This window comes from Acomys russatus, chromosome 1, assembly GCF_903995435.1.
Source record: "Acomys russatus chromosome 1, mAcoRus1.1, whole genome shotgun sequence".
In the NCBI taxonomy this organism is placed as follows: domain Eukaryota; kingdom Metazoa; phylum Chordata; class Mammalia; order Rodentia; family Muridae; genus Acomys; species Acomys russatus.
The window spans coordinates 90,658,672-90,668,111 of NC_067137.1; the positions used below are offsets into that span (position 1 = coordinate 90,658,672).

General features: G+C 53.6%; 1 protein-coding gene across 1 annotated transcript; it reads right to left on the reverse strand.

The window, feature by feature from the left end:
• Positions 1–248: 248 nt before the first annotated feature.
• Ccdc177 (coiled-coil domain containing 177) lies at positions 249–3,886 on the reverse strand. The gene is made up of 2 exons (XM_051148400.1): positions 3,391–3,886; positions 249–2,526 (listed from the first exon to the last, which is right to left on the reverse strand). The coding sequence occupies exon 2, from the start codon at positions 2,496–2,498 to the stop codon at positions 387–389; it is 2,112 nt and encodes a 703-aa protein (XP_051004357.1). The 5' UTR covers positions 2,499–2,526; positions 3,391–3,886; the 3' UTR covers positions 249–386.
• Between the last annotated feature and the right edge of the window lie 5,554 nt (positions 3,887–9,440).

Here is a 9,440-nt window from a genome sequence, read left to right on the forward strand (position 1 = left end):
GTTAGAGGGGGAGCTTGGGAGATAGCCCCTCGGCTGCTGCAACTTAAAAATCCTCTCGGACACAAGTGTCAGAAAGATGCCCAAGGCAGCTGTGGCAGAGAACCGGACATTCACCTCTGTGCTCTCTCCTGGGGGAACTCTCCCCCTCCCTAGCTATTTTCGATTCCAACCCACAGACACAAGTGGATGTGGGTAGATTGTGCCATGTCATTTCCAAACAAAGTAGGTCTGTAAAACAATGGTGGCAGATGGAAAAGTTCCACCTCTGGCCTCTCAGTGCGTCTAGATTCGTTAGTCTGATGAGTTCATGCTGTGACTCCTGGACTGGAGATGCCGGGAGTTTGGTCAAAGTGACTAAGGGAGGTCCCCCCTGCACAGAGTGGCTGTCATTTGCGGTCCAGGCTGGCATGCAGCTGGGCCTCTCGCACCATACGGTCAAAAGATCGCGTGTTGGTCTCCTCCCGCACCTTCTCCCGCACGTGAAAGGAGGCCCGGGCTGTGGAGCGAGCGCTCTCCAGCGCACTTCGCCTTTCTCGAGACAGCTGTTCGCTGCGTTCCAGCTTGCGCCCAATGGCTTGCAGCAGCTCCCGGCGGCGGCAGTCTTCATCTCTCTCCACCTTCTCCTTGTTGGCGCGCTGGGCCCTCTCCTTCTCCAGGCGTGTCTGAACCACGCGCCGGGCCTTCTGCTGCACCGCCTCTTCGGCCACCTGCGCCGCGTGCTGCAGCCGTCGCTCTCCAGCCCGTGCCAGCGCCTCCAAGTGTGCCTGATGCTCCCGCTCTTTGCGCTCGGCAGCTTCCTTAGCCCGCCGACCCTGCAGCTCCTCTCTCCGGGCCCGTTCCCGCAGCTCCCGGGCTCGCTGCTCCATCAGCTGTTCATAGTTCTCCTGAACACGGCCCAAGCTGGCCTCCAGGGAGCTCCGCAGACCCTCGCGCTCCTCGTGCTGCTGCCGGACTCGGCCTCGAAGCAGCGCCTCGTGGCGCGCCCGCTCGGCCCGGCTCAGCTCCCGCTTCTCGCGCTGCAGCTGGCCCTCTTGCCGCTGTTTGGCGCGCGCCGCCCGCTGGGCGCGCTCCCTGCGGACCAGCTCCGCGCGCTCCCGCCCTTCCTGCAGACCCTCCTCCCGCTGCTTCAGGTTCTGCTCCTGCTGCAGCTTGCGCTGCCGGTCGTCACGCGCGACGCGTTCCGCCCGCTCCCGCCGCAGCAGGCCCTGGCGCTCCGCCAGCTCCCGCCGCCGCTCCTCGCTGCGCTCACACTGTTGCTGTCGCCTCCGCGCGGCCTCCCGCTCCTCCCGGCCCCGGCGACCGCGCCGCTCCTCCACCTGCGCGGCCCAGGCACGCCGGCCCTGCTCCAGCGCGCGCTGCTTCTCGCGTTCCTCGCGCTCCCGCCGCTGCTCGGCGCGCACGCGCTGTTGCTCCCACTGGCCGTGGGCCGCGGCGCGCTGTTCTAGCAACAGGCGCTGCTCCTGGTGTCGGGCCAACATGAGGGCGGCGATCTTGCGGTCGCGCTCGGGGACCCCGCGCAGGCCTCGCTCGGCGCGCACTTGGCGGACGATGCGCTCCACATGTTGAGCGGTCTGCGGCGAGTGGCTCAGGTCTCCGAGGCTGAAGCTGCGGGCGGTGAGCGGAACCAGAGCGAGGGCAGAAGGGCGACCTAGTGGGTTGGGTGCTGACGACGCAGACCCGGCAGGGCAGCTCTTCCTGGCTGAAGCTCGAGGTGGCCAGCGAAGCTCCCGAAGACTCTCCCCGCTGTAGGATGACGACGAGGCGCCGGATTCGGAGCTGAGGGCCCCGTCCCTCCGGCGGGACAGAGAGTCCAGCGAGTGGCTCTTTCTACCTGTCCGAGAACCCGCGGGCGGAGGTCGGGTCCTGGCGGGGGGACTGGGAGAAGTCCTTCGGGCAACTCGTGATGCGGGCGAGGCAGGGAGGCTGCTGCTGCTGCAGCTGCTGCTGCTGCCGGCGCTCAGCGCGGAGGTCGAGGTCGAGCCTGGGGCTGGGGCTGCCGCGGGTCCCTTGGGCGTGAACAGGCGCCTCTTCTCCTCGCGCATGATGCGCTCGCGCTCCTCTCGGCACTGCTGCAGTTTGGCCAGCCGCTCCGCCTCGTACGCTTCGTACAGGCCAGTGGCTACGCGCATGGAGCGGCCCGGAGCCTCGCGCACCAGGTCGGCCAGGGCCCGAGGCAGCAGCTCCACTGGCTTGACCGCACAGCGGGCGCAGGCCTCCAGCGAGCGGGGGCTGGTGAGGACGTAGCGGCTGCCTTCTGCCTCGGGGCAGGCGAAGTTGAAGAGGTCGAGGTGCAGCAGCGGGGACTGCTCCCGATGCCCACCTTCTGCCCCGCAGGGGACTTCGGCCTTGCGGGGTGCCGCCGCGGAGGCGGAGGCCGAGGAAGCAGCAGGCTGCTGGGCTTCCTGGGCATCGGGGGGCTCGGACGCCGTGGCCTCATCCCCTTCTGAGCCACCCGGCTCCGCTCCCTCTTTCTCCTCTTCTGGCACTGGGTCCACCATAGCTGAACCCCGTCCTTTGTTGGAGTCCCTGAGATGACAAGGAGGGCACATAGAAGAATACATTTGTGAGCTCTTTCTCCCGCCTCAGCCATATTTACCCCTCCCAACTTAATCCGATTTCAGATTAGGCTCAGGGGCCTGATGGAACGTAAATCCTAAAACCGATGCCCTGAAAACCCAAACTGGGCAGCTGGGGTGAGGAGAGGTCCCACTGGGGCTCAGACGCAGCCTCAGTCTCCCTCAGTCCTACAATGCAGGGCCTTTGGGAAGAGAGTACATTGCCGCGAGGCCCGCTATATGCATCCCCTTCCTGCAAAGATTGAGAGGCGCAAGGCAGCAGCCAGCAAGGGGAGGCGCTGGAGGATTCCCGGGAGGATTAGCTATTTGTTTGCAGCTTAGGCGGGCTGCTGGGGTGCAGCTTTGCGGGAACACAAAAGGGGAAGGAGCCTGGCCATGCCAAAGTGCATGGCTGCGAGGGCCCCAGTTGCCTAGGAAGAAGTTTATGGTTGATTTCTCTCTGCCAAAAGGACCCGGGGCTCAGGGCCCTCGGGAGATGAAAGGACTGGGAGAAGTCTCCAAAGGCTCCTCTGAGTAGAGTGATGGATTCTTTCTCCTGCCTCTCCAGCAGGGCTTGCCGGGAGCTCTGCCTGCCGCTTCCTCCAGCCCCCACCCGGTGTTTGCCCGGGATGCACAAGGCACCTGGATCCCTGCAGATCTCCAAGGCTGAGTGTGTAGCTAAAGGTACCATCAACCCCAGTATGGTGGACTCGGACATCAGCCCCTGATGCCCACCAGTTTCCTCACCGCATCTCAAGGGAATGGGCTCTCAGAGCGCCGTAACCCATGCGGCTCGATGCTGGGAGCTGTTAGGTCCCCGGGCTAGTTCGCTTACCCCAGGTCCGGGCTCCGGCCCCCACGCCGAGGGCTTTTGTTCACCAGTCGCGGCTCTCCGCGCCTCTTCACCCCCTGCGCCGGCGGGGTCGGGTTACGGCAGGCTGCAGTAGCCAGCGTCTCTCCATGGGAGCCTACGAACAGGGTGCATACATCTCAGACGCTACCTACACGGGGGAGGGGGAGTGCGACAAGGTCTCCCTAAAATAACGTGTCCCTGTCCCCCTGTTCGCATTGATTCTTAAAAAAGGAAGCTGGCTTCTTCCGTCGCCGGTGCATCCATCTCCACCTCTGCCGCCAAGGTGCCGCAGGTTTTTCGCTGCTCCTGGCGCCTCCTGGTGGTTCACTTAAGGGTGTTCATTTGTTTGCTTAGAGGACGACAAAGCAATTAAAAATACAGTAACTACACGTTTATGTATGCATATAAACATGCATGCATACATATGTATTACACATACAGAGAGATGTGGATATAGTAATTTTCATTAGAAATCTAATCTTTGGGCATCATAGGTGGGTGAATGAAATGAAAAATCACTCAGCATATTTCGCAAAGAATTCTTGAAAAGCAAACAAGTCAGCAAGTAACTGGGTAGAAATAGCGATTTTATTTATTTTCGGTTTTTTGAGACGTTTCTCTGTGTAGCCTTGGCAGTCCTGGGCTCCCTTTGTAGACCAGGCTGGGCTCGACTCACAGCAATCCACCTGCCTCTGCCTCCCCGAGTGCTGGGGTTAAAGGCGTGCGCCACCACACCCGCTTGTGATTTTATTATTTGAGAAAAACTAAGATGGGAGAACGAATGAGAACAAAGTATAGTGACATATTATGAAGATGTCATTGCTTTCTGTGCTAACCCAAATAACAAAAAAATCAGACGACAACAACAACAACAAAAAGCACCTACTGGTTTGAGGCAAGCAGAACCTAAGTGACCTTTGAATGCAACTTCTGAGTTGCTAGTTTCTTATGATGAAACTAATCAGCGCCATTTAATGAGTGCTGTTTGATGATACCTCTTCCATCCTGAGTGGTCTCGGCCAATGGGATTCCAGGTTAGAATCCTCCGAGGAGTGATGCAGCATTAAAGAGTGTGGTGACCTATGCTGCTAAAGAGACAGGACGGGCAGTGATGGCTCACGCCTTTAGTCCTAGAACTCAGGAGGCAGAGGCAAGTGGGTCTCTGTGAATTTGAGGCCATCCTGGTCTACAAAGTGAGTTCTAGGACAGCCAGGGCTACCCAGAGAAACCCTGTCTCAAAAACCAAAATGATGATGATGATGAAAGTTTTGAACAGGAAATGACACAGTCATACTTTATGTTTTAGGAACATAACTCAAGCAACGACAGGATGAGGCTAAAGAGACTAAGGAAGCCCAGTTAGGGATGCTCTACAGTTAGTTACCCAACACAGGGAATGCTGCAACCAGAAAGGGAGCACTAGCAGGAAAAGGGAAGTATGGATTCTGTAAATAGAGTGAAAGGAGCAGCTCGGATCTCTTGGCTCTATTAGTGTGAAGGGTCAAGAATGGCTGCATGGAATAGGGAGGTGCTATGTGTGTGTCACAGAAAGACAGTGGATCCAGGAGGGAGGGTTAGCTGGCATGGGATGCCAGTTTTGGGCAATTGCCCCTCTCCATCAGTTGAATATAGAGCAGGGCTGCCCACCAGGTGTCTGGGTAAGTCTGGCCGGAGCCAGATTGAGGAAATCATTACCTATATAAGGTTCCTGTGCTGGCTAGCTTTTTGTCGACTTGACACAAGCTAGAGTCATCAATGAAGAGGTAATCTCAGTTGAGAAAATGCACCCCCAGACTGCTCTGTGGCCAAGACTGTGTGTTTCATTTTCTTAATTGGTGATCGATGTGGCAGTGGCTGCCCATTGTGGGTGGTTTCACCTCTGGGCAGGTGGTCCTGGGGTGTATAAGGACGCAGGCTTAGTAAGCCTTGGGGAGCAAAGCAGTAAGCAGCATTCCCCCATGGCTTCTGCCTCTGTTCTTGCCTCCAGGTTTCTGCCATGAGTTCCTGCCCTGACTTCCCTTTGATGATAAAACAGTGATGTAGATCTGTAAGCAGAAAGAAACCCTTTCCTCCCCAAGTTGCTTTTAGTCATGGTGTTCCATCACAGCAATAGAAACCCTAAGTCAGACAGTTCTTAAAAGGCAGTGATATGAGTGAGATCACCCAGGGAAGAAAAGTGGGCTGACAAGGGGACACCACTGATGAAACTTCAAAGGAAAAGGAGACCCATGGATGAGGCTGATAAGGAACAGGAGGAGACTGTGCTATTTGAGGAGAGCACTCAGAAGAATGTGTGCCCAGTGCTAAAGCCTAGGGAGGCCCAAATGGGTTCCTTCTAGAATCAAATATCCAGTGAAACTAGCAGTTATAACACTTGGGTACCGCTGGCAAAACAAACAACAACCCAGCATGTTGTACTGGGAGCAGATGCCAAAGTGCAATGGTGGTTGAAGAAGTGGGAGGTATTGTTGACTCTTAGGTGATGATGTTAAGAACTGTAACGGTTGAACTTGACCCTGATTACAAGCTAGCAAGTTAGCCCCCATGGTGCATAGGTGCTGCCAGAGGACATGATACTCCTGGGCCAGAAATGAAGGACTTTGTTACTCACATACAGAAAGAGCATGGCGCTTGTTTTTCTGACCAGAGAGTGCAGCCAGGTAGATAGTGCACATAAAATGGGCTTATGTTATGGGGTGTCAAGTTATGGGCTGAGGCACTCTAACCTTTTCGTTTTGTTTTTTTAGATGGGGTTTCTCTGCGTAGCCTTGGCTATCCTGGATTCCCTTTGTAGATGAGGCTGGCCTCTAATTCAAAGAGATCTGCCTGCCTCTGCCTCCCCGAGTGCTGGGATCACAGGCGTGCGCCACCACGCCCAGCTTCTAATCTTTTAAAGGGGCGTATGATGCTTAATTACCAACTTTCGTGAGCTTAGAATCATGTAGAGATACAGCCCTGAGTGTGCCAGTCAGGGCATTTCCAGAGAGGTGTAGCTGGGAAGGGAAGACCCAGTCTGAATGTGAGAGCACCATCATCCCATGGACTGAATAGAAGAAGGCAATGAGAGTAAGGGCTATAGCCCTGTTGGTAGGCACCTTGCTTGGCGTGGACAAAGCCCTGGATTTGATTCCATCACCCATGTGTATAGCCCTGCATGGTAGTACATGCCTGTAATCCCAGCACTCAAAAGGTGGAGGCAGAAAGATCAGAAAAATAAAAGATTATCTTTAGCTACTTAGCCTGTGCTAAATTACAAAGACCTGATTGCCTCAAAAAGAAACAGGAAAAAAGAATGTGAGCTAAGCACCAACACTTAACATTTGTATCTCTGCTTCCTGACTCTCGAGACACCTGTCACCATGTCTTTTTCATCATGGTGAACTGTACCCCTTTTTGGTTTTGTTTTTATTTTTGACAGAGTTTCTCTGTAGCCTTGCCTGTCCTGGACTTGCTTTGTAGACCAGGCTGGCCTCAAACTTACAGAGATCCACCTGCCTCTGCTGGGATTGCAGGTGTGTGCCACTGCACCCAGCTTGAACTGTACCCTTTTAAAATCAGGAATCAAAATAAATATTTTCCTCTTAAATTTCTCTCATCAGATATTTGGCCAAAGCAATGTGAAGAGTAGCTAACCAGGAGCTGATAGCAAACTCGGTCTTGCTTCGTCTCAATGGAAGCATTGTTTTAGTTATCCCAGACTGGCAAAGAAGTCCTCCCTCTGGCCAGGAGGGAGGAACCACTGTCTTTACTGTTCAAGGATGTTTGCTCAACAAACATCCACACAATAAAGTCCACCAAAGGCTTTACAAGCCATGCAGCATCAAATAGGAAACGAGCAGTTGGTCACATGGCTAGAAAGGGGTAGGGCTGGGATTTGGACCAGGTTCTGTCTAATCCTGAACGCCAGGCTTTGTACTTCCACTTCAAACTGTGCATCTGGAGAGATGTGGATTCAGGCAGTGATGAGTGAGGAGGGCAAGGCAACATCTCCATGCCTGGGTCTTCCCCTTTCCAGAGAAGCCCATTGAATTATCTCACAGAACTAGAAAGACTATATGCAAAATATGTAAGCAAACATAGTTTCAGTGAGCAGTTGTGAGTGCCCTTTATTTTGATAAACCATGTAGATATGGTCAGACCAACAAAAACCACACACACACACACACACACACACACACACACACACACACCAAATTAGCCTTGAATTTGCTGAGAGCACCCTAGAACTCCTGATCTTCCTGACTCTGCCTTCCAAGTATTGGGATTACACAGAAGTGAAGGACTGGTGTCCATCATAGGGGGACTCCCTGCCTCTCAAAGATCAGGATGTTACACCCAATTTCATTGTGACACATAGTAGAGAAAGCAACACCCACCTGCCCGCGGTGGTGAGGCTGTGATGGAGAGGAAAGGTGGACTTAAGAGCCATATAGGCGGGTAGGTCACTTATTGCTTTACCAGGCTGTATTATTTCAGGCAATTTTAAACATCCTTTTTATTTATATTATGTGTGTGAATATATGCCGTGTGTGTGTGTGTGTGTGTGTGTGTGTGTGTGTGTGTGTGTGTGTGTGTGTCTGAAGAGACCAGAAGAGGGCATCAGGTCTCCCAAAACTAAAATTGGAGTTACAGGCAGTTGTGCCTTACCCACCACATACCACGTGGGTGAGGAGAACTGAACTCAAGTTCTCTGGAAGAGCAGTAAGGGCTTCTTTCCCCAGCCATCTCTCAAGTTTGTTTGTTTGTTTTTAACACCCCTCTGAGTTTTACAGATCTATTTTGCCTTACACCGGTCGTTAAAGATAATTTATTACATCCTTTCATAGGCAGTAGCCGTTAATTTAGACTAAAGCAAATAAAATAAAGCAAAAGAAGCAAACAAACAAAAGCCCCAGCACACACTGTACACATTATCATCTTTATTTAAATTCCTTTTGCTGTCAGGTGTGGTCATAATCCCAGCCTCTGGAGGCTTGAGGATTTGAGGCTGCAAGACCCTATCTTAGAAGCCACCAACCAACAAAAACCCTGAATTCCTCTTGTTGGGCCTCCCTCTTCTGCCTCAGCTCTGTGCACCCTACCGCATCCCCCCTCGAAATATGCTCCTCTCTGCAGAGAAGAGATTCTGTTTCACTTGTTTTTCTTTGCGCTGAAGTTCCATGTCAAAAGTTGTCTGAGTCCACTGGCAGTTCCAGACGTTGTTAATCAGGCTTCACTGGAGCACAGCCATACTTGTCTACACATGGCCTGCACCGCTTTTGTACAACAGTGGCTGACATCAGTAGCTTTGACAGAGACTGCGTGACTCACAAAGCTTAACCGGCTTCTTCCCAGGCTCTTGGTAGAATTGTTTCCCAACCCCTGTTCTAATGACTGATAACGGCTATGGCAGTCATCACCTCACCACCCTACAGCCATCCTGCAGCACCTGTCCTGGACAAGCAGACTAAGAACTTCACACTTGACAATGAGCCTTGCTGGGCGTGGTGGCACACGCCTTTAATCCCAGCACTCGGGAGGCAGAGGCGGACAGATCACTGTGAGTTCGAGGCCAGCCTGGTCTACAAAGGGAGTCCAGGACAGCCAAGGATACACAGAAAAACCCTGTCTCAAAAAACAAAAAAACAAAAATAAAACCAAAAAAGACAATGAGCCTCAAGAGGAGAGGGAGGAGCTGGGAATGGTGCAGGCAAGTGGGCTTCTCCTGGTTCTTCTTGGCTACTGGCCTTTTCCTAGTGTTGCTACCTGGTGAGTGCTATGGAAGCATGGGGGAAGGACTTCCTGTGGCACTGCCCTCCAGCTGAACCCCCCAGAGCAGTCCTTTGGTGATGGCTGGGTTTGCCCTCCGAAGGTTGGCAACGCCTTGTGCTTTATGCTGGTGCCCTGACTCCTCCTCTCCCACCTCGAATCACCTGCAGTTTTGAAGCCAGTTTCATCCTTGTCTAACAACTGTGGAGCAACTGGCACCAGGCAGATATTTTTGCAACCTCACCGTCTTCAAGAAGGCCTGAACCATGACCCTGAAAGAGCAT

Excerpts from the sequence above, each read along its gene's own strand:
- Ccdc177 (XM_051148400.1), bottom strand. The coding sequence starts at position 2,498 with ATGGTGGACCCAGTGCCAGAAGAGGAGAAAGAGGGAGCGGAGCCGGGT.